At 45.7% G+C, this 26,225-nt stretch overlaps 1 protein-coding gene and 1 pseudogene across 3 annotated transcripts in view; both read right to left on the bottom strand.

The window, feature by feature from the left end:
• Positions 1-2,136, bottom strand: part of LOC135555242 (inactive serine protease PAMR1-like) — a 104,826-nt gene extending 102,690 nt beyond the window's left edge. For 2 of the 3 annotated variants that reach the window (XM_064987559.1, XM_064987569.1), the window contains exon 1: positions 1,150-2,136. In XM_064987559.1, the coding sequence (XP_064843631.1) occupies positions 1,150-1,645 (496 nt within the window). In that variant the 5' untranslated portion in view covers positions 1,646-2,136. The remainder of the gene's footprint in view (positions 1-1,149) is intronic. The other variant, XM_064987563.1, reaches the window with a different exon arrangement.
• A 2,160-nt stretch (positions 2,137-4,296) lies between these two features.
• The window catches only part of LOC135552524 (cryptochrome-2-like), a 57,712-nt pseudogene continuing 35,783 nt past the window's right edge, over positions 4,297-26,225 (bottom strand).

Below are 26,225 nucleotides of genomic sequence, written 5' to 3'. Positions count from 1 at the left end.
TAGAAGTTAACTCAGACATGACTAGGTATGTGACTATAAAGTTAACTCAGACATGACTAGGTATGTGACTATAGAAGTTAACTCAGACATGACTAGGTATGTGACTATAGAAGTTAACTCAGACATGACTAGGTATGTGACTATAAAGTTAACTCAGACATGACTAGGTATGTGACTATAGAAGTTAACTCAGACATGACTAGGTATGTGACTATAGAAGTTAACTCAGACATGACTAGGTATGTGACTATAAAGTTAACTCAGACATGACTAGGTATGTGACTATAGAAGTTAACTCAGACATGACTAGGTATGTGCCTAGAGAAGTTAAAACCCAGACATGACTAGGTATATGACTATAAAGTTAACTCAGACTTGACTAGGTATGTGCCTAGAGAAGTTAACTCAGACATGACTAGGTATGCGACTATAGAAGTTAACTCAGACATGACTAGGTATATGACTATAAAGTTAACTCAGACTTGACTAGGTATGTGCCTAGAGAAGTTAACTCAGACATGACTAGGTATGTGACTATAGAAGTTAACTCAGACATGACTAGGTATGTGACTATAGAAGTTAACTCAGACATGACTAGGTATGTGCCTAGAGAAGTTAAAACCCAGACATGACTAGGTATATGACTATAAAGTTAACTCAGACTTGACTAGGTATGTGCCTAGAGAAGTTAACTCAGACATGACTAGGTATGCGACTATAGAAGTTAACTCAGACATGACTAGGTATATGACTATAAAGTTAACTCAGACTTGACTAGGTATGTGCCTAGAGAAGTTAACTCAGACATGACTAGGTATGTGACTATAGAAGTTAACTCAGACATGACTAGGTATGTGACTACAGAAGTTAACTCAGACATGACTAGGTATGTGACTACAGAAGTTAACTCAGACATGACTAGGTATGTGACTACAGAAGTTAACTCAGACATGACTAGGTATTCCCATATGACTCAGAGAGGAAATAAATTACTCAGCGAGTACAAAAGAAAAACTCTAACAATGGAAGTTGTGTGAACAGTTCAGAATAGGGAGGCTAATACAAGTCACAGCAGGCTTTGTAGAGTCATACATCTGAATGAAATGTGTTATCATCAGTATATGATGAAATCATCGCTCTAGCTCTTACCGTGGGGCCAGGCAGTTGCATGAAGGCAGAGTAGAATGACATGGAGAAGAAGAGGCAGGAGGTGTCTGGGTTGCAGATGAGGGAGCATTGTCGTCCTCCCAGTGGGCTGCACCCTCTGGCACACAAGGACCATAGAGCTAGGAACCAGAACACACATGATGTCACTGAGGAGTGACAGGAGTCCGGAATCTAAAGTGTTCCTGTTCAGAACGCTCCACATCAATCCCACTATCCTCTCTTTCTCTGGGCTCGAGATGCAAAGCAGCTGTTGAGGAGAACACTCACTCACCACACTAAAGGAGAGATTTAACCCTTTCTTTTCACCAGGAGTCACACTGGCATTCTGCACTCTCTCTCTCTGTGTGATGACGGACAAGCTCCATGCATACTCACCATGCATCTGAACTCTCTCTCTCTCTCTCTCTCTCTCTCTCTCTCTCTCTCTCTCTCTCTCTCTCTCTCTCTCTCTCTCTCTGTGATGACGGACAAGCTCCATGCATACTCACCATGCATCTGAACTCTCTCTCTCTCTCTCTGTGATGACGGACAAGCTCCATGCATACTCACCATGCATCTGAACTCTCTCTCTCTCTCTCTCTGTGATGACGGACAAGCTCCATACATACTCACCATGCATCTGAACTCTCTCTCTCTCTCTCTCTGTGATGACGGACAAGCTCCATACATACTCACCATGCATCTGAACTCTCTCTCTCTCTCTCTCTCTCTGTGATGACGGACAAGCTCCATGCATACTCACCATGCATCTGAACTCTCTCTCTCTCTCTGTGATGACGGACAAGCTCCATACATACTCACCATGCATCTGAACTCTCTCTCTCTCTGTGATGACGGACAAGCTCCATACATACTCACCATGCATCTGAACTCTCTCTCTCTCTCTCTCTGTGATGACGGACAAGCTCCATACATACTCACCATGCATCTGAACTCTCTCTCTCTCTGTGATGACGGACAAGCTCCATACATACTCACCATGCATCTGAACTCTCCAGCTTCTGTTTTTACAGACGTGCCATGTGGAGTTCTGGAAGTCCAAAGGAAAAGGGGAGTGGCTGCATATTGGCATGTCGAGAGTGTTGCAGGGAAAAACACTGTCACTTTTAATGGAGAAAACAGAGATGGCGAGTTGATGATACTCCAGGGAAAGATGTTTTCCGTCTGTGTATGGCGGGGGAATTCAGTGAAGCCTGAATCAGGACGTCATTGTACTGTAAAACCCCCTCAGGCTCTGGCCTGTGAGATCTGCGGGGAGGCCATGCCAACAAACAGTGACAAGCAGAAATAATGTCATTCCTGTCCATAGTTGTCTAAATGAGCGAACCTGGGCAAAGCTTCTATACAGGATGACAGTGTATTCTCTACAAAAGGGCTCCAGGCAATGGGGCGGACAGGCACTGCACAGCTCATTGTAAATCACTGTTTGTTTTTCATTACCTGGCTTGAATACAGTTTTCCATGTAAAAAGAAAAACTATTTTTCCAGGCATTGCATCCAGATGGGACTCGGAGTTAAGATTTTAACTGACCATAGGGACCAGAACCATTAGGTTTAATGGGACATTTGCCTCCTAGTTCCAGTGAAGGTTGAAAAGAAACCAAATAAACCCCCCCCTATACATTATGTACTATAAATTACAAACCCCAGCCAGTAAACCTTCCACCCTTGTGTACATCTGAGGAATACAGACTTTTCAAATGCCTTATCCAAAACCAGTCTTCGGGAATCGACCGCAGCCAAGGTAAATGGAAAAATCACGTAGATTTTATTTTGAGTGGACCATCCCTTTAAGCAATATGGTAACAACTTAACATCCCCTTTCTGAAGACAAGAGACACCTGGTGGTTACGTATAGAAACAGCATCTAATTAGGAAAAACACATTTTACACTTTTACAAATGGAGTCAAAGCATAAATTGATTTAGAATACATCCATTAAAGAAAGATAAAATGAGTAGCCATGAGGGGTAGGAGAAGAAAGGTCAATGTATGACAGAGTGACTTGGGGTTACATCGGACGACAACACATTGACGGGTCCAGCACAGACTGCTGAAACAGACTCATGATTAGTTTTGACTCATTTGTCATGCAAACACAGTAACTCTTTAGCGTTGAACCAATGATGGAACCAGAACAGAAAACTCTGTGCTGAGTCAGCACAGATACTCACACCCTGCCACAGATACTCACACCCTGCCACAGATACTCACACCCTGCCACAGATACTCACACCCTGCCACAGATACTCACACCCTGCCACAGATACTCACACCCTGCCACAGATACTCACACCCTGCCACAGATACTCACACCCTGCTACAGATACTCACACCCTGCCACAGATACTCACACCCTGCCACAGATACTCACACCCTGCCACAGATACTCACACCCTGCCACAGATACTCACACCCTGCCACAGATACTCACACCCTGCCACAGATACTCACACCCTGCCACAGATACTCACACCCTGCTACAGATACTCACACCCTGCTACAAATACTCACACCCTGCCACAGATACTCACACCCTGCTACAAATACTCACACCCTGCTACAAATACTCACACCCTGCCACAGATACTCACACCCTGCTACAAATACTCACACCCTGCCACAAATACTCACACCCTGCCACAGATACTAACACCCTGCTACAAATACTCACACCCTGCTACAGATACTCACACCCTGCTACAGATACTCACACCCTGCTACAGATACTCACACCCTGCTACAGATACTCACACCCTGCTACAGATACTCACACCCTGCCACAGATACTCACACCCAGCTACAGATACTCACACCAACAAGTCTGTTTTCAACAAGTAGTGGTGATGGAACATGTTATAAAGTGCTTTATGCAGACATAAAGTGACAGTTCACCACCAAAATATAACTTTGTGAGATGTTATTATATCTAAGTGCAAACTGAGGCACGCAACAGGGGTGTCACATATTACCCATATTACCCATACCCATATTACCACACATATTACACCGCTGCAGGGTGAGGCTTCCCCTAGCCCCAAAGTACACCAGTACAGAATATACACACACACACACACACACACACACACACACACACACACACACACACACACACACACACACACACACACACACACACACACACACACACACACACACACACACACACACACACACACACACACACACACACACAGAGATCACTGATCACACTTATCAATATAAAGACGGTTACTTATTGTCTAAATAAAACATAGCAGGAACATGTCAGCAGTACTGAGAGGAACAGCTTGATCAACAGCCTATATAGCACTGAAGCCTTGGTGACAGGTTCATATGGTATGGTGGGCATCGTTCTACCTTTACTGCAGATCTAACTACCGACTGAGGTTTGTTTCGCTGCCTGGGTTGTTTCTGCAGGTTTTGATGGTGGCTACTGACAGTCGATGGACCCGCGGATGAGGTGAAACGGGGAATGACGCAGGGCTGTGTGTGGAGGGCTCTCCCTCCAATCAGCGTTGAGTCCAGGTGCGTCAACAGTCTGGGGAAAAAAGATGTGTAGGTGAATACAAAACAGGTTTCCTGATGCAATTCACGGTCAACACTCCAATCGTATGCCTCCCATTTTCTAAACTGCATCAACAGAGTATCTGGTAAATCTCTGGTTTCTACCAACCTGCAATCACCTTAGCACTAGATCAAATGAGCCCCCTTGGAATCGTAACATTAAGTGCTAATGGGCATTCTGTCAGACGTCGATGACGTTGCACACAACCATTGGTTGATGCAATGCACTGCCTGGGCATGTAGTCGGACGGGAAGTAGTCGAACAGTGTTTTGCAGCGGCACTACGATGTCACGTGATGACATCACAGGACGGCGAGACTAAACATGATCAGGTGACTTACCGCTGACGTTGTGAGTCTGTGAGCTGTCAGTCATTACTGTCGACTCCACTTCCTCCTGGTTTGTTTAGACGGAGCCAAGTCAACCTGAGCGAGAGAAGGGACATTAACATAATCAACTCACAAATAGAAACTGCCCAAATATACAAGAAAGGGGTAATGTTCAGTCCTTCCTAAAAACCTGGCCTACAGTGTTCCTGGCGTCTGGCACCTTGGCTACCTTACAACCCTCCCCCGTATCTCGGACTGAGTGTGTGAGTGAACTCACTGAGGCCCTTGTAGTTGGACAGCGTGTTGTAGACCTGTTTTATCCTCTCTATGTCGAGGCAGCTCCTCTGTGCATGGTTGAGCATGGGTCTGTGGTAGTCCACCCCCACCACACAGTTAGTGGCCTTCTGCACCGAGTCTGGGGCCGTCCACGGCTCGTGGATGTACCGGTTAGGGTTGTCCTTCAGCTTGGGTATATACCTCCTGAAATTACATCATGGGCAGTTCTAGTTCCACCCACAAAACACCCAACATCATCATTGGTGCAGCTTTGACCCTGTTAACACAGCCAGAAGCGGGGATGATGGGAAATAATGTTACTGACAGAGTTACTTCTAGGATAGATCCTTGGTAATAATATAAACAATGTTACTTCTAGAATAGACTCTTGGTAATAACATAAAATAATGTTACTGCCAGAGTTACTTCTAGGATAGATCCTTGGTAATAACATAAAATAATGTTACTGCCAGAGTTACTTCTAGGATAGATCCTTGGTAATAACATAAAATAATGTTACTGCCAGAGTTACTTCTAGGATAGATCCTTGGTAATAACATAAAATAATGTTACTGACAGTTACTTCTAGAATAGATCCTTGGTAATAACATAAAATAATGTTACTGCCAGAGTTACTTCTAGAATAGATCCTTGGTAATAACATAAAACTTGGCTGAATCAGAGAAGCGTGAGTGGGTCTTGACACACACACATTGATTTTAGATGTTGCATGAGGGATAAGGCTGACTGTTACGCTATCAGCCATGTAATTACATGACGTTACACAACCATAAACTAGCTCAAGGGGAGAGCAACGCAATACAGAGCAATTCATATCAACGCCTGTCAGTCGCCCGATAGAAAAACATCTAGCCGTCAAAGAGTTTCCCAACCAGGTGAATCTGACTGACGTCCTGGCAGCTCTGCTCGGGTGTTCAACGAGAGAATCTGTCAAGTACACTACTGTAGAGGGGCATGTGGGGATTGGACAGCCTGTGTGTGCGCTCTGTGTGTGCGCTCTGTGTGTGCGCTCTGTGTGTGCGCTCTGTGTGTGCGCTCTGTGTGTGCGCTCTGTGTGTGCGCTCTGTGTGTGCGCTCTGTGTGTGCGCTCTGTGTGTGCGCTCTGTGTGTACCTAATGTAGTCTCCGCTGGGGTCAGTCCTCCTTCCGAAGCCTACAGGACAGTAGCAGTGGAAGAACTGCTGGGAGAAGGAGCTGCAGAAGAGCCACATCCAGCTGCCTGCGTTCACACTCCAGTCTGCATCCAGGAGCAGCTCCTCAAACACCTGCAATACATCACATATAGAAATATAACGCTAATAAACCAGTCACCTGCTTGTCCAGAAGGGATACAGCTTTTGTCAAAATTGACTCTTCCTAGCAGGTAAGGAGAATTAGGTTAAGGTTAGGATAATTAGGTTAAGGTTAGGAAAAGGGTAAGGGTTAGCTAAAATGCAAAACATTTAAACTTTTGACGTCAATTTGACAAAAGCTGTATCCCATCTAGATATGACCCAGTCACCTAGGACTAAACCAATGCTCAAAACACAAAAAAGCACACACACACACACACACACACACACACACACACACACACACACACACACACACACACACACACACACACACACACACACACACACACACACACACACACACACACGCAGAGACACAGACACACAGACAAACACACCCCTCCTCAACACATGTAACAAATAGAGATACAACATTATTAAAGTTAGAGTACTTAACTGAAACAATAACAAAGCGGTCACCAATCCTCTTTTTTGGTAAAAAATAATAGAAAATGAGAATGAGTTTGTATTGGACAAAATTAGGTAAGTTCCTTCCCTTTTGGTTCTGTTTGGTTCCTACTGAAGATACCCCAGTAATGAGCAGATAGAGAGAGATAGACCCTCATCTGAGAGTCTGGTTAGATGGTGAAAACTAACCCACCTCTGGGAGTCTTTGGGTGTGCAGGTCTTTGCTGCATCCCTGCTCTAACACACAGCTAATCATCATCATCAAGGTCACCATGAGAAGCTGATTAGTAGAACCAGGTGTTAGATTGGACCAAGAGCAGAAAACACACCTCTCCAGGAGAAGGTTTCTACCTTGTCTCTATGTGTGTCTACAGAAACATACTGTAGGTTGATCACAAGGAAAGGCACATGAAGAAGCATCCACACCAACTTTATCTTCAGTGTTTGTGATCGAGGTGGCCAGGGAGCCTTGGCCGCCTGGTCACTATGCCAGGCCTGGATACACCCAGATCAGGTGACTCACCTTTTTGTCCATATGATTGTTCAGTCTCTCCTGTGCCTCAGTCTCCCCGCCCCTCCACGCAGCAGGACCAAAGCAGTGAGTCTTAAAACCTGCCCGATAATTTTTTGTTGTTGTCAAATTCCATTAAAAATCAAACCGATTTATCATCACTAGCAGACGATGATGAGAGATACCAACACACACACACACACACACACACACACACACACACACACACACACACACACACACACACACACACACACACACACACACACACACACACACACACACACACACACACACACACACACACTCACACACACAAACACACCCCTCCTCAACACATGTAACAAATAGAGATACAACATTATTAAAGTTAGAGTACTTAACTGAAACAATAACAAAGCGGTCACCAATCCTCTATTTTGGTAAAAAATAATAGAACATGAGAATGAGTTTGTATTGGACAAAATTAGGTAAGTTCCTTCCCTTTTGGTTCTGTTTGGTTCCTACTGAAGATACCCCAGTAATGAGCAGATAGAGAGAGATAGACCCTCATCTGAGAGTCTGGTTAGATGGTGAAAACTAACCCTCCTCTGGGAGTCTTTGGGTGTGCAGGTCTTTGCTGCATCCCTGCTCTAACACACAGCTAATCATCATCATCAAGGTCACCATGAGAAGCTGATTAGTAGAATCAGGTGTTAGATTGGACCAAGAGCAGAAAACACACCTCTCCAGGAGAAGGTTTCTACCTTGTCTCTATGTGTGTCTACAGAAACATACTGTAGGTTGATCACAAGGAAAGGCACATGAAGAAGCATCCACACCAACTTTATCTTCAGTGTTTGTGATCGAGGTGGCCAGGGAGCCTTGGCCGCCTGGTCACTATGCCAGGCCTGGATACACCCAGATCAGGTGACTCACCTTTTTGTCCATATGATTGTTCAGTCTCTCCTGTGCCTCAGTCTCCCCGCCCCTCCACGCAGCAGGACCAAAGCAGTGAGTCTTAAAACCTGCCCGATAATTTTTTGTTGTTGTCAAATTCCATTAAAAATCAAACCGATTTATCATCACTAGCAGACGATGATGAGAGATACCAACACACACACACACACACACACACACACACACACACACACACACACACACACACACACACACACACACACACACACACACACACACACACACCTCACCTAGTTCATCGAGGGAGGGGACTCCGTAACGCTCATCATGATTGGCCGCGATACCTGTCTGGCAGCAGTCCATCTGTTGTCGGGTGACACTGGGGAGGGGCTTCTTGGGCAGCTTCAGCTGGTGGACGATGGCCTGGAAGCGCTTGAAGGTCAGCGGGGGCATGTCGTTGTTCATCTCAATGATCCTAGAACAGAGAAACCACAGACCAGAGTCTGTTCCTGTAAGGAGGGGGACAGACCAGAGTCTGTTCCTGTAAGGAGGGGGACAGACCAGAGACTGTTCCTGTAAGGAGGGGGACAGACCAGAGTCTGTTCCTGTAAGGAGGGGGACAGACCAGAGACTGTTCCTGTAAGGAGGGGGACAGACCAAAGTGTTTCTGTAAGGAGGGGGACAGACCAGAGTCTGTTCCTGTAAGGAGGGGGACAGACCAGAGTCTGTTCCTGTAAGGAGGGGGACAGACCAAAGTGTTTCTGTAAGGAGGGGGACAGACCAGAGTCTGTTCCTGTAAGGAGGGGGACAGACCAGAGACTGTTCCTGTAAGGAGGGGGACAGACCAAAGTGTTTCTGTAAGGAGGGGGACAGACCAGAGTCTGTTCCTGTAAGGAGGGGGACAGACCAGAGTCTGTTCCTGTAAGGAGGGGGACAGACCAGAGACTGTTCCTGTAAGGAGGGGGACAGACCAAAGTGTTTCTGTAAGGAGGGGGACAGACCAGAGTCTGTTCCTGTAAGGAGGGGACAGACCAGAGTCTGTTCCTGTAAGGAGGGGGACAGACCAGAGACTGTTCCTGTAAGGAGGGGACAGACCAAAGTGTTTCTGTAAGGAGGGGGACAGACCAGAGTCTGTTCCTGTAAGGAGGGGACAGACCAGAGACTGTTCCTGTAAGGAGGGGGACAGACCAGAGTCTGTTCCTGTAAGGAGGGGGACAGACCAGAGTCTGTTCCTGTAAGGAGGGGGACAGACCAGAGTCTGTTCCTGTAAGGAGGGGGACAGATCAGAGACTGTTCCTGTAAGGAGGGGGACAGACCAGAGACTGTTCCTGTAAGGAGGGGGACAGACCAGAGTCTGTTCCTGTAAGGAGGGGACAGACCAGAGTCTGTTCCTGTAAGGAGGGGACAGACCAGAGACTGTTCCTGTAATGAGGGGGACAGACCAGAGTCTGTTCCTGTAAGGAGGGGGACAGACCAGAGACTGTTCCTGTAAGGAGGGGGACAGACCAGAGTCTGTTCCTGTAAGGAAGGGGACAGACCAGAGACTGTTCCTGTAAGGAGGGGGACAGACCAGAGACTGTTCCTGTAAGGAGGGGGACAGACCAGAGTCTGTTCCTGTAAGGAGGGGGACAGACCAGAGACTGTTCCTGTAAGGAGGGGGACAGACCAGAGTCTGTTCCTGTAAGGAGGGGGACAGACCAGAGACTGTTCCTGTAAGGAGGGGGACAGACCAGAGTCTGTTCCTGTAAGGAGGGGGACAGACCAGAGTCTGTTCCTGTAAGGAGGGGGACAGACCAGAGTCTGTTCCTGTAAGGAGGGGGACAGACCAGAGTCTGTTCCTGTAAGGAGGGGTACAGACCAGAGACTGTTCCTGTAAGGAGGGGGACAGACCAGAGACTGTTCCTGTAAGGAGGGGACAGACCAGAGTCTGTTCCTGTAAGGAGGGGGACAGACCAGAGTCTGTTCCTGTAAGGAGGGGACAGACCAGAGTCTGTTCCTGTAAGGAGGGGGACAGACCAGAGACTGTTCCTGTAAGGAGGGGGACAGACCAGAGTCTGTTCCTGTAAGGAGGGGGACAGACCAGAGACTGTTCCTGTAAGGAGGGGGACAGACCAGAGACTGTTCCTGTAAGGAGGGGGACAGACCAGAGACTGTTCCTGTAAGGAGGGGGACAGACCAGAGTCTGTTCCTGTAAGGAAGTGGACAGACCAGAGACTGTTCCTGTAAGGAGGGGGACAGACCAGAGTCTGTTCCTGTAAGGAGGGGGACAGACCAGAGTCTGTTCCTGTAAGGAAGGGGACAGACCAGAGTCTGTTCCTGTAAGGAAGGGGACAGACCAGAGACTGTTCCTGTAAGGAGGGGACAGACCAGAGTCTGTTCCTGTAAGGAGGGGACAGACCAGAGACTGTTCCTGTAAGGAGGGGGACAGACCAGAGACTGTTCCTGTAAGGAGGGGACAGACCAGAGTCTGTTCCTGTAAGGAAGGGGACAGACCAGAGACTGTTCCTGTAAGGAGGGGGACAGACCAGAGTCTGTTCCTGTAAGGAGGGGGACAGACCAGAGACTGTTCCTGTAAGGGGGGACAGACCAGAGTCTGTTCTTGTAAGGAGGGGGACAGACCAGAGTCTGTTCCTGTAAGGAGGGGGACAGACCAGAGACTGTTCCTGTAAGGAGGGGGACAGACCAGAGACTGTTCCTGTAAGGAGGGGGACAGACCAGAGACTGTTCCTGTAAGGAGGGGACAGACCAGAGACTGTTCCTGTAAGGAGGGGGACAGACCAGAGACTGTTCCTGTAAGGAGGGGACAGACCAGAGTCTGTTCCTGTAAGGAGGGGGACAGACCAGAGACTGTTCCTGTAAGGAGGGGGACAGACCAGAGTCTGTTCCTGTAAGGAGGGGGACAGACCAGAGTCTGTTCCTGTAAGGAGGGGACAGACCAGAGTCTGTTCCTGTAAGGAGGGGGACAGACCAGAGACTGTTCCTGTAAGGAGGGGGACAGACCAGAGTCTGTTCCTGTAAGGAGGGGGACAGACCAGAGACTGTTCCTGTAAGGAGGGGGACAGACCAGAGACTGTTCCTGTAAGGAGGGGGACAGACCAGAGACTGTTCCTGTAAGGAGGGGACAGACCAGAGACTGTTCCTGTAAGGAGGGGGACAGACCAGAGTCTGTTCCTGTAAGGAGGGGGACAGACCAGAGTCTGTTCCTGTAAGGAGGGGGACAGACCAGAGACTGTTCCTGTAAGGAGGGGAACAGACCAGAGACTGTTCCTGTAAGGAGGGGGACAGACCAGAGTCTGTTCCTGTAAGGAGGGGGACAGACCAGAGTCTGTTCCTGTAAGGAGGGGGACAGACCAGAGACTGTTCCTGTAATGAGGGGGACAGACCAGAGTCTGTTCCTGTAAGGAGGGGGACAGACCAGAGTCTGTTCCTGTAAGGAGGGGGACAGACCAGAGTCTGTTCCTGTAAGGAGGGGGACAGACCAGAGTCTGTTCCTGTAAGGAAGGGGACAGACCAGAGACTGTTCCTGTAAGGAGGGGGACAGACCAGAGTCTGTTCCTGTAAGGAGGGGGACAGACCAGAGACTGTTCCTGTAAGGAGGGGGACAGACCAGAGACTGTTCCTGTAAGGAGGGGGACAGACCAGAGTCTGTTCCTGTAAGGAGGGGGACAGACCAGAGACTGTTCCTGTAAGGAGGGGGACAGACCAGAGACTGTTCCTGTAAGGAGGGGGACAGACCAGAGACTGTTCCTGTAAGGAGGGGGACAGACCAGAGTCTGTTCCTGTAAGGAGGGGGACAGACCAGAGTCTGTTCCTGTAAGGAGGGGGACAGACCAGAGACTGTTACTGTAAGGAGGGGGACAGACCAGAGTCTGTTCCTGTAAGGAGGGGGACAGACCAGAGTCTGTTCCTGTAAGGAGGGGGACAGACCAGAGTCTGTTCCTGTAAGGAGGGGGACAGACCAGAGTCTGTTCCAGTCTTCCCCAAAATGTACACCTACACATTCCAGGGTTCTTCTTTATTTTTTTACTATTTTCTACATTGTAGAATAATAATGAATACATCAAACTATGTATTAATGTAGTACCCAAAGAAAATGTTAAATAAATTAAAAAAATATTCTAGATTCTTCAAAAGTAGCCACCCTTTGCGTTGATGACAGCTTTGCACGCTCTTGGCATTCTCTCACCCAGCTTTACCTGGAATGCTTTTCCAACAGTCTTGAAGGAGTTCCCACATATGCTGAGCACTTGTTGACTGCTTTTCCTTCACTCTGCGGTCCAACTCATCCCAAACCATCTCAATTGGGTTGAGGTTGGGGGATTGTGGAGGCAAGGTCATCTGATGCAGCACTGCATCACTCTCCTTCTTGGTAAAATAGCCCAAACAAAGCCTGGAGTTGGGTTGGGTTATTGTCCTGTTGAAAAACAAATGAAAGTCCCACTAAGCGCAAACCAGATGGGATGGCGTACCGCTGCAGAGTGCTGTGGTAGCCATACTAGTTAAGTGTGTCATGAATTCTAAATAAATCACCAACAGTGTCACCAGCAAAGCACCCCCACACCATCACACCTCCTCCTCCATTCTTCAGGGTGGGAGTCACACATGCGGAGATCATCCGTTCACCTACTCTGTGTCTCACAAAGACACCGCGAATGGAACCAAAAATCTCAAATTTGGACTCCTCAGACCAAAGGACAGATTTCCACCCATCTAATGTCCATTGCTCATGTTTCTTTGACCAAGCAAGTCTCTTCTAATTGGTGTCCTTTAGTAGTGGTTTCTTTGCAGAAATTCAACCATGAAGGCCTGATTTACACAGTCTCCAATGAACAGAGACTGTTGAGATGTGTCTGTTACTTGAACTCCATGAAGCATTTATTTGGACTTAAATCTGAGGTGCAGTTAACTATAAACTTATCCTCTGCAGCAGAGGTAACTCTGGGTCTTCCTTTCCTGTGGCGGTCCTCGTGAGAGATAGTTTCATCATAGCGCTTGATGGTTTTTGCGACTGCAATTGAAGAAACTTTCAAACTTCTTGAAATTTTCCAGATTGACTGACCTTCATGTCTTAAAGTAATGGACTGTCGTTTCTCTTTGCTTATTTGAGCTGTTCTTGCCACAATATGGACTTGGTATTTTACCAAATAGGGACATCTTCTGTATACCACCACTACCTTGTCACAACACAACTGATAGGCTCACATGCATTAAAGGAGGAAAGAAATTCCACAAATTAACTTTCAACAAGGCACACCTGTGAATTGAAATGCATTCCAGGTGACTACCTGGTTGAGCTGGTTGACAGGATTCCAAGAGTGTGCAAAGCTGTCATCAAGGCAAAGGGTGGTTACTTGGAAGAATCTCAAATCAAAAATATATTTAGATTTGTTTAACACTTTTTGGTTACTACATGATTCCATGTGTTATTTCATAGCTTGGATGTCTACACAATTATTCTACAATGTAGAAAATAGTAAAAATAAAGAAAAACCCTGGAATGAGTAGGTGTGCCCATACTTTTGACTGGTACTGTAGATAAACAGTCATTTTAAGAGTATTTCCTGGCATCTGGCATCTCAGCCCCTGGAAACATCTTCATTCCTTCACGGAGCCACAATGGCAGCCAAGGGTTATAATGAAACCCAGAGGGAACCTTTTGTAAACAGACAGTCCTGTTCTGAGGACAGGAAGTTCGGGGGAGGGAATCAAGCGTGCACACAGACACACACACAGGAGAGGGAAACGTTTTGAACCAATTTGTTGTTTACCTCAGTACGACAGATGCAGCATGTGCTGTGCCAGCGTGAAATCACAGTTAATACCCAAGTCTGCATCACTGAAGGTCACAGTTTAATTAGCCCAGCGGCACGGCTGCAGTAGCAGACTAGCATTTACAAGTCAACATCATTCAGGACATTCAGATTACTAATAGCTGTGCCTGGGACACCTAAAAAGCTTACCAAGGAAATGTAATCCTGGTAAAGTATTGTAGGTGTTTTGGGGGGACTCGGATGGCTTGTAGGCTTTCTGCACGGTACGTGATGAATGACTGATGTTCTGGGACGCGAACAGGAAAAAAACACTTTTGAAAAACGACAGTTTGAGCAGTGTGTATTCATGGGAGCCTTTGCATGGTCAATCAGACGTCTTCAATGGCTGTGCAGCATTTACTGTGATATGGCCTCTGCAGAGGTCAGGGCATTCATACTTCTTGGGCATTGCTGAGCAGCGCAGAGCTGTCGTGAAGGATGTTGTCAAGGAAGTGAGTTTGTGTTAAAACAGGACCTGCCACCCTTGCCTACCGTCAACCAATCATGTCAATGCGGAGCTATGCAGGCGCTCTCTACATTGTTACAACATTTGGGAGGTGTACGGCATGTGGTATGGAACTAGATTGGGCCTTTTCATGCCTCCGGAGGCTCCTCCATAGTATGGCGCCTCTGACCACAGTTTCAGATCCAGCATAAATTGGCTCGTAAGAACTCCAAACCTTGTCCTTTATAACGGTTATAGACTGTGTTTAATATAATGGAGGAGGGAGGGTCAACCTTTACTGCCTCAGCCCTTATACAACTGTATCATTAATGCAGACTGGCTCTACCCCTCCCTTCTCCATTATATTAAACACAGTCTATAAATGAGAAGCTTTGGAGTTCTTAAGAGCCAATTTATGCTGGATCTGAAGAGAGAGAGCGAAAGACTCAAATGCAGAGAATGACAAAGAGAGAGCAATGGAAGTAATCAGATATACAGAGCAGAGAATAGCTCAGACTAAACCAATCTTTTTCAGAAGTCCTATTGCAGTAAGAAAAACTGACTGAAAGATATTGTGCTGTAGACAGATAGAGCAGGAACACTGGGCACCACTCTAACAGAACAGAGACGCCTTGTCTGGCGCTCGGCAGGCACATGCTGTCCACCATGGCTGACTGCTGCAGAGCTCCCGTCAGCACATGCTGTCCACCATGGCTGACTGCTGCAGAGCTCCCCTCAGCACATGCTGTCCACCATGGCTGACTGCTGCAGAGCTCCCCTCAGCACATGCTGTCCACCATGGCTGACTGCTGCAGAGCTCCCCTCGGCACATGCTGTCCACCATGGCTGACTGCTGCAGAGCTCCCCTCGGCACATGCTGTCCACCATGGCTGACTGCTGCAGAGCTCCCCTCGGCACATGCTGTCCACCATGGCTGACTGCTGCAGAGCTCCCCTCGGCACATGTTGTGTAGTGTGTCATCCTCTCTCACAACCAGTAAGGGGAGATTATCAGGCTGGTATGAGACTGTGTAATTGACCGTGTGTGTGCCCTTGTTCTGGATCAACAGGGGAAGACAAAAGACGTCATGCGAGGGTTGACTTTGTTGCTGTTGTTGCAGTGGGCAGGGTCTCCCTTCACGTCAACAAGAGAAGTACAACTTCCCCTCTCCCTACATCTTCTCTCATCTAGCCTAGCCTTTCCCATTAGGACTGGGAATTGCCATGGATCTCACAATATTATACGATAGTGTAGATATTTCTGTAGACATACCTGTCTACACATACCTGTCATACAGTTGACAGTGCATGTCAGAGCAAAAACCACACCATGAGGTGGAAGGAATTATCCGTAGAGCTCCAAGACAGGATTGTGTTGAGGCACAGATCTGAGAAAGGCTACCAAAACATGTCTGCAGCATTGAAGGTCCCCAAGAACACAGTAGCCTCCATTATTCTTAAATGGAAGACGTTTGGAACCACGAAGACTCTTCCTAGAGCTGGCCGCCCGGCCAAACTGACCAATCAGGGGGAGAGGGGCCTTCGTCAGGGAGGTGACCAAGAACCCGATGGTCACTCTGACAGAGCTCTAGAGTTCCTCTGTGGAGATGGGAGAACCTTCCAGAAGGACAACCATCTATGCAGCACAGCACCAATAAAAGGCACATGACGGCCCGCTTGGAGTTTGCCAAAAGGCACCTAAAGACTCTCAGACCATGAGAAACAAGATTCTCTGGTCTGATGAAACTAAGATTGAACTCTTTGGCCTGAATCATAACGTCTGGAGGAAAGCTGGCACCATCTCTACAGTGAAGCATGGTGGTGGTGGTAGCACCATGCTGTGGGGAGACGAGTCAGGATCGTGGCAAAGATGAACGGAGAAAAGTACAGAGAGATCCTTAACGAAAACCTGTTCTAGACTGCTCAGAACCTCAGACTGGGGTGAAGGTTCACCTTCCAACAGGACAACTACCCTAAGCACACATCCAAGACAACCCAGGAGTGGCTTTGGGACAAGTCTCTGAATGTCCTTGAGTGGCCAAGCCAGAGCCCAGATTTGAAGCCTATCTAACATCTTGAGGGACCTGAAAATAGCTGTGCAGCGACGCTCCCCATCCAACCTGACAGAGATTGAGAGGATCTGCAGAGAAGAATGGGAGAAACTCCCCGAATACAGGTCTGCCAAGCTTGTAGTATCATACCCAAGAAGACTCAAGGCTGTAATCGCTGCCAAAGGTGCTTCAACAAAGTACTGAGTAAAGGGTCTGAATACTTATGTAAATGTGATATTTCCGTTTCTAAAACCTGTTTTTGCTTTGTCATTATGGGGTATTGTCTGTAGATTGATGAGGGGGGAAAAAATGTAATCTATTTTAGAATAAGGCTGTAACACAACAAAATGTGGAAAAAGTCAAGGGGTCTGAATGCTTTCCCAATGCACTGTAACTATCGATTTCTTCCCCATCATCCTATAGTACTCTTCCTCCTCGCACTTCCTTCTCTTCCTCGCTCTTCCTTCTCTCCACCAGACCCACTATCAGCCTGAATCTCCCCTCATCACCAGACACACTATCAGCCTGAATCTCCCCTCATCACCAGACACACTATCAGCCTGAATCTCCTCTCATCACCAGCCCCACCAATACAGGTGTGCAAAGCTCTTATACACATACCCAGAAAGACTCACAGCTGTAATCAATTCCAAAGGTGATTCTAACATGTATTGACTCAGGGGTATGAATACTTATGTAAATGCCCATGTCATATCGCCGACACCGGTTGGACTTACTCTCATGTGGCAGTATGCATCTCTGAGAGAAACATGCCACTCCACTCAACCATACAGACACACACGGTTTCTTTTTGAGTCACAATCCACTGGAGACACTGGAGGCAACAGAGATGTCAATACAAAAGACTTGCCTGCAATTCAATTCAAATCAAATGTATTTATATAGCCCTTCGTACATCAGCTGATATCTCTAAGTGCTGTACAGAAACCCAGCCTAAAACCCCAAACAGCAAGCAATGCAGGTGTAGAAGCACGGTGGCTAGGAAAAACTCCCTAGAAAGGCCAAAACCTAGGAAGAAACCTAGAGAGGAACCAGGCTATGTGCGGTGGCCAGTCCTCTTCTGGTTGTGCCGGGTGGAGATTATAACAGAACATTCAGACCTTGTCAGCTTGTATTGCATCCATCTTTTCTCAGTAGAAGGAAACGCGATACCAGCAGCTGTGCAAAACTGTCAGTCACTCAATTAGGCCAACTGTTACTTTTACAAACTCCATCCCAAAGAAGTGAACCGAGTGAATCAGACATATTAAGGCCATTTCTATCCCTGTAGTTCTCTGTTTTTGGCTTGGATAAATGCTGAAGCGATATTCGTTAATACTGTCCTGCATTTCAAAGTGCCAGACCAATAATTCATATTGATCTGTGTTTATAAACATCAACAACAAAATGGCAGACCTCGTTGGAGGCAAACACCACTAAAGACAAACAGTCAACTAATATCAGATGAGAGCAGCCCCTAAGACAACACGGGTGGATTAAGTTGCTCCTAAACACTGATCTGAGGTCAGTCTAGCATTCCCCTCCAAATGGTTACAGTTAAGTTGTGGGGATGGTGATCTGATCCTAGATCTGTGTCTAATGGGGAACTTTAACCCAGATCTCTGCCACTAAGCTGGTGGTGCGGTGCTAAGTGGTGTCATGAGGAGATAAAATTAACTCTGACCTGGCCAATTTGTAGAGTGTGTGGGAATTTCTGACACGGGTCTCCACGCCAAACTCCTGTGCCATCTTCAGGATGGTGGCGTTGCGCTCCGTCCCATAGGGCTCTGAGTCGTACTCGAAGGTCAGCCGGGTGACATTCCACTTCTGAAGGGGCAAAGTGGGGGTCATTTTGGTGGTGGGGTAGAGCGTGGTCTTAGATCAGGTGTTTTCTGTAATGACCTTAGTGATCACTGTTTTACAGCCTGTGTTCGTAATGGCTGCTCAGTGAAACGACCTGTCCTGATTTGTCATAGACGCTTGCTAAAAAACTTTAATGAGCAAACCTACCTTCATGAACTGGCCTCTGTAAACTGGTATAGAATCAGCTGGATACCCTTTGTTGAAGACGCTTGGACCTTCTTTTTTGATATTTTCAGTGGTATTGATAACAGACACGCCCCCATGAAGAAAATGAGAGTTAAAAACAGGTTCAGTTCCTGGTTCGACTCTGATCTTGCAGAGTTACTCCACCTCAAGAATTGCATTTTGCAAAAGGCTTGGCACATGCATACTCAAGCTGACTGGCTCTCGTTCAGGCAAATTAGAAATAAGTGCATTCAAGCTATCCAGAAGGCCAAAGTTAGTTACTTTAAGGAGCAGTTCTCTCTCTGTGGGTCTAACCCCAAGAAGTTCTGGAAAACGGTTAAAGACCTGGAGAAAAAACCCTCCTCATCACAGCTGCCCATGTGCCTTAATGTTGATGATGTGGTTGTTACTGACAAGAAGCACATGGCTGAGCTCTTTAATCACCACTTCATTAAGTCAGGATCCCTATTTGACTCAGCCATGGCTCCTTGCCCATCCAACATTTCCTCATCTCCCACCCCTTCTAATGCGACTATCCCCGATGCTTCTCCCTCTTTTTCCCCTTCCCCGGTACAAACTTTCCCCCTGCAGGCAGTCACTGAGTCCGAGGTGCTAAAGGAGCTCCTTAAACTTGACTCCCAAAAAACATCAGGGTCAGATGGTTTAGACCCTTTCTTCTTTAGGGTTGCTGCCCCTATCATCACCAAGCCTGTCTCTCCTTTCTGGGGAGGTTCCCATTGCTTGGAAGGCAGCCACAGTTCGTCCTTTATTTAAAGGGGGAGATCAAGCTGATCCTAACTGTTATAGGCCTATTTCTATTTTGCCCTGTTCAACAAAAGTGTTGGAAAAACTTGTCAATAATCAACTGACTGGCTTTCTTGATGTCTATAGTATTCTGTCAGGTATGCAATCTGGTTTCGACTCAGATTATGGATGTGTCACTGCAAACTTAAAGGTCCTCAATGATGTCAACATTGCCCTTGATTCTAAGGAATATTGTGCTGCTATTTTTATTGACTTTGCCAAAGCTTTTGATACGGTAGAACATTCCATTCTTGTGGGCCGGCTAAGGAGTATTGGTGTCTCTGATGGGTCTTTGGCCTGGTTTTCTAACTACCTCTCTCAAAGAGTGCAGTGTATAAAGTCAGAAAATCTGCTGTCTCAACCACTGCCTGTCATCAAGGGAGTACCCCAAGGCTCAATCCTAGGCCCCACGCTCTTCTCAATTTACATCAACAACATAGCTCAGGCAGTAGGAAGCTCTCTCATCCATTTATATGCAGATGATACAGTATTATACTCAGCTGGCCCCTCCCCATATGTTGTTCTAAATGCTCTACAACAAAGATTTCTTAGTGTCCAACAAGCTTTCTCTTCCCTTAACCTTGTTCTGAACACCTCCAAAACAAAGGTCATGTGGTTTGGTAAGAAGAATGCCCCTCTTCCCACAGGTGTTATTACTACCTCTGAGGGTTTAGAGCAGATAGTCACCTGATACAAGTACTTTCAGAGTATGGCTTGACGGTGCACTGTCCTTCTCTCAGCACATATCAATGCTGCAGGCTAAAGTTAAATCTATACTTTGTTTCCTCAATCGAATGCACTCCCCTTTCACCCCAGCTGCCAAACTAACCCTGATTCAGATGACCATCCTACCCATGCTAGATTACGGAGACATCACTTATAGATCGGCAGGTATGGGTGCTCTCGAGTGTCTAGACGTTCTTTAACATTCGGCCATCAGGTTTACTAGAACAGTAACTAAGACTAGTGGTGACTGTTTTAAGAGTTTGATGGCCTGGAGATAGAAGCTGTTAAACAGTCTCTCAGTCCCAGCTTTTATGTACCCTCATACAACTGTAATGAAGTGTAGTGTAGTGTGTGTGTGTGTGTGTGTGTGTGTGTGTGTGTGTGTGTGTGTGTGTGTGTGTGTGTGTGTGTGTGTGTGTGTGTGTGTGTGTGTGTGTGTGTGTGTGTGCGCTCTGTACACGACTGAGGCACCCAGTTACTGCTCTTGCATAATTCATGCCCTTTCAAAAACAGGTCAATGACCATACCGGAATATTTTATGCAAATATGCGTCTGAATAAAATGCTGAAAAAACCCCCACCTAGACTAGGAGGAGCATCACCAACATTTATCCATTAACTGTTGAGTCAGAACCCCGATCCTGACTACTGCAACAGTGGTGTCTGTCTGGTTGTTACCAGGTAGCGGTTCACGGAAGGCATGCACAAACACAACTGCCTTGTAGTTCAACTCATTTGGACTGACATGGTTGTGTATCATATGAACACTAATGGCGTTGCCAAGGTGCACAGTGAGGGCAAGAAAGTGTACATGACTTATATGTCAGGCAGCCTGTGCCTTTTATTTAGAGTTTAATACCATTGCATCTGGGTATCATAAGCAATCTGACATATTGAAGTGGTGTGTGAACTGATTGCTAAAGCAGTTAGAGAGGCTATAGCTCAGCGAGCAAGTGCAGCGCTGCGAATGAGACAAAGGGCGATGTGGAGATCTGTGGATGTGTCTGTCTGAGTGCTTTTCAGCCTATCTACACATACCACATGTGTCATTCTAGCTGATTTGGTCATTCATTTGACATTTCCTCACCTTGAAAAGTCATGGAAAGACATCTGTGTGCTGGCCTCGTACTACGAATAGCCTCGAATTTAGTGTCCGCAGGCTTTGTGTCGAGGTCCTCCAAGGCTTCCAGTAGAAATCTGCAAGAGAAGGATAAGGTGACAGATGTGACCTTAACAGAAGTGTAGTTCTTATCAGTATGAGAGTTTGTTTCCTCCTTACCAACGGACATTTTTATGTTATGTTCTTCTGTACAGTTAGAATGTTAAGCAACATGTAGAAGAATGACCTAACATGACATGGGCTAACTCTGCTAACTCGTGTCTATTTTCAAAGGATAAAGCTATGAACATTATAAACTTCATAGTTGAGAACACTATAATAATATAGAAGAGAAGGAAACATATTCTACATGAACCAGTATCACTCCCTAAAAACACAACCACATGGAACAACTTGGATAGCTTTTCAGAATTCACTGATAAATTGGTCCACATGGAAAACTAAAGGCATAGAAAACATAACCGCGGCCCTAGGACCATGCCCCAGGACTACTTGACATGATGACTCCTTGCTGTCCCCAGTCCACCTGGCCGTGCTGCTGCTCCAGTTTCAACTGTTCTGCCTTATTATTATTCGACCATGCTGGTCATTTATGAACATTTGAACATCTTGGCCATGTTCTGTTATAATCTCTACCCGGCACAGCCAGAAGAGGACTGGCCACCCCACATAGCCTGGTTCCTCTCTAGGTTTCTTCCTAGGTTTTGGCTTTTCTAGGGAGTTTTTCCTAGCCACCGTGCTTCTACACCTGCATTGCTTGCTGTTTGGGGTTTTAGGCTGGGTTTCTGTACAGCACTTTGAGATATCAGCTGATGTACGAAGGGCTATATAAATAAATTTGATTTGATTTGATTTGATAACTTGGTAACAGGAAATGAATGTATTTCCATGAGAGAATTCAAAAGTGATTTTGGACTGACCAATGCAGATAGTTTCAAATACATGCGACTTACATATCACGAAATGTTGATTCGATCCGAGCAAGCTTGGGGAAATCTTATTTGAGTCAGAAAATGATGTTCATATTATAGGTAAGCCTTACAGAGAGCATATCCAACTGACTATCTCTTAGAAAAAAATATAAACTATTGGAACCAAGATTTAAAAACAACTAATGTTGGCACAAGATGGAGGGAAAGTTGAAGCATAACTAATTAAACAAAATGTAACAAAAATGTATGCTTTATTCAATATAAACAAATGTATAGAATGTATTATACAAGAAACAAAATTCACACATTCTACAGCACAAAGGCAATGACATGCCTTAAAACTAACAGTGATTCAATAATCCATGCGTTCTGGGAATGCTATAGTCCAAGAATTATGGGCGGAGCTACAAAATTGTCTGTCAGAATTATTACAATGTAAAGTGATGTTTCATCCACCTGTCTGCATATTTCAAGACATGTGGGAGTGTAGTGAGATAATCATCCAGCCAGGGTCTCTTCTCATCTTGACATGTGGGAGTGTAGTGAGATAATCATCCAGCCAGTTGGGTCTCTTCTCATCTTGACATGTGGGAGTGTAGTGAGATAATCATCCAGCCAGTTGGGTCTCTACTCATCTTGACATGTGGGAGTGTAGTGAGATAATCATCCAGCCAGTTGGGTCTCTTCTCATCAAGACATGTGGGAGTGTAGTGAGATAATCATCCAGCCAGTTGGGTCTCTTCTCATCTTGACATGTGGGAGTGTAGTGAGATAATCATCCAGCCAGTTGGGTCTCTTCTCATCTTGACATGTGGGAGTGTAGTGAGATAATCATCCAGCCAGTTGGCTCTCTTCTCATCTTGAAAAAAACATATATTAAAAACAAACGTGGAAATCAATTAATCCGCCACCATTAACAGAATGGAAACAATGTGATGATTTATTATTAAAATAGCGGTGGACGCCGAGAAAAACTAACCGGTACAATTGAAGGCCATGTGGCAAACAATAACGCAGGCGCTAGTGACGGGGACGTGAGCAGAGACGTAGTCGTTGGTTGGGTGCATCTGTAAATTCTTCTTCCTAGGTTTGTATTTGGTGTGAAAAATGTAAGTGAAAAGTAGTACTGGTTCTCGTTTAACTTGCTTTAATGATAACGGATAATCATACAGGCCTGATAGTTCACAGCCGTTCTAGTAATGACTTCATTCTTATGAACAAGTAGGGAATCTCACAATATAATTTAGTCTAATCAACTACAGTGCTCAAATCATTAACCATTACTGGCTTGGAGAGAATGGATATTTCCCAAGGGCACAACTTTCACCCCCCCCAGCATAGTTTTATAATTGGAATGTGAACCAATTAAGGCCAACAGAGTGCTTTAGGACCATGCTGACGCCTCTGAGAGGTCGGGTGGGCTGTTTGGAGACACTGGACTCCACAGAGCGGCTGACAGGCTGTGTGAAGGAAACGCTTCTGGAAGGCTGGCTGGGACAGCACCGTAGAGATGAGCATAGTGCAGTGTACGCGTTGTGCTCTTTCACCGAGTTTTAAAATGAATAGAAACTGTCTACTTTAGTTGTGTGATATAGCTGACATGGTAACTGCTGTTTAACTTAAACAGAAAATAACCTAAACTAGTGTTTATTCACAGTGCTGAGCTAGTATTGTAACTGACATGTAACGTTAGCTAATATTTCATCCCATCTCGACTGAAGTGAATGAATAAACTACGCTAGTGTGTAACTACCACAGCCAGGTCAGCGCCAGCCTCTAGTTATCTGTCAGTTAGCGATATGAGGTGGCTATTATTACTAATATCTGACAGCAGTAGTTTGTATGGACATGTTTTGTAGCCTTTGTTTCGTCACGTTTCAGAAGTAAATTAACTTGGCAAGCTTTCACCAGGTTGATGTACCGCTAGAGAGAGCTGGCCAAAAGTTGGCTTACATGATCTATTATTTTTTACCTCAATCAAACTAGATCTGAATCAAACGATGAAACCATCGGCCAATCGATTGAAGATTGATATTCTGACATTGATATTTCCAGTGCAATGTGAGTTGTATTAGTCAGTATGTCAAAGTAACGTTATTGATCTGTCAGTTTCCCTAGCTAATTCCCTGCTTTTCCCACACGGACACAGTAATAAAACAGCTTCTGACGTTACAGGCTTCACTGTCATGGTGCACAGTAGAGGTCTGAGCGAAATGAAGAATCCCGCTGGTTTTCTGTCCAACTCCCAGCCGCTACCGCCAGAACTGGTCCCAAACCAAACCGCAGTCCCATAATGTTATTTTAAGCGTATGTGACGCAGCTCTCTTGCCAGTCATGGTCCCAGCAATTTTGCACCCTATATAGGTCATATCAAAATGCGCCAAAATAACTTACGAAATAGGTTAAATTACCAGAGATTCTCACATGGCCCTTACATTGTATTACTGGGCTATTACAGCCAATATACTACATGTTGATTGAAGAGAGCAGAGACGCAGATACTTGCACTTTCTGTTGAGCTATTTTTATAGCCTACCTTTTAACAGTGGGAAGACGGAGAAATATGGGTGATCAATATTTAGGGCTATTTCTAGGCAATGTAGTAAACTATAACCTAAATCATAGGCCTATTTAGGAAGTACATTTCCTTGTAAAGATAACTGTCCCGTGCTTCTCCGTCCAGCCTGCTCTATTTAATTGAGACCACATGTGCACCTGATCTGGCAGGTATGGCTACTGAACTGGAGGAAGCAAGATTGAGGACAGCGACACCTGCTACGTTTTGCAGATTCCTATAGGATATAACCTACCCTTTAGGACAGGGGTGTCAAAGTCAAATGGACGGAGGGCCAAATAAAAAATTTAGCTACAAGCCGAGGGCCGGACTGTTCGAATGTTCATTGAAATTTTTTTAAATGACGCATATAGTCTAGTGAACCTAATTGAACCTACTGAAAACCTAACAAATATATTCCAATATGATCAGATAAATAAAGCAATATTTTCTTATGGCTCTGTCAGTAATCTTTAATTTTCAACAGACACAAAAGACAAATTTCCTTTATATAAAAATCCCCATAACATGAACATTAAATGAAAGAAACCGGTATTCAAGGCACCATCAGTAGCCTATATTTTCTATTTTAGCAAAAGTGGGCTAAATTTACTTCAAAGAAAAAAACAATAATAGCAATTTTCTATCATCCACTCAACTGAAATATTTTTAAAATATAATTGGATTGAAATACCTTGTGATTTGGCTTTTTTGAACAGAGCCTGTCGAGATTTGAGGCCTCGTTTTAATTCCTCTGCCTTTTGTAGCCTTTGTTCCATGTCCATATTCTTGTTTTTGTCCGCGTGTTTCGTTTCATAATGTCGTCTCAGATTATACTCTTTCAGTACCGCCACACTTTCTCCACACAGAAGACACACAGGTTTTCCAGCTACCTCCGTGAACATATACTCCGACTCCCACCTTGTTTGAAACCCCCGGTTCTCAGTGTCCACCTTCCGTTTTGCCATTTTTGATGGGTATCTGAAAGTTAATTTTACTGTGATGCTGACGACTGCTGTGCCAATAAATATTGAAATGAAGCAGCCTACTGCTCGGTGCGTCACCGTTGCATTGTGGGAAATGTAGTATTGGTGCGTGTAAAAGATCTGCGGGCTGCCGGCTTGCTGCGGTCTGCGGGCCGGTTCTAATAATAAATCAAGATCATCCCAGGGGCCGTAAAAAACCTTCTCGCGGGCCGGATGTGGCCCGCGGGCCTTGACTCTGACATATGTGCTTTAGGAGGAC

Source organism: Oncorhynchus masou, chromosome 2 (assembly GCF_036934945.1).
Source record: "Oncorhynchus masou masou isolate Uvic2021 chromosome 2, UVic_Omas_1.1, whole genome shotgun sequence".
NCBI lineage: Eukaryota > Metazoa > Chordata > Actinopteri > Salmoniformes > Salmonidae > Oncorhynchus > Oncorhynchus masou.
Note: the sequence above shows the minus strand (reverse complement) of the source record. Positions and strands in the feature narration are given on the sequence as shown.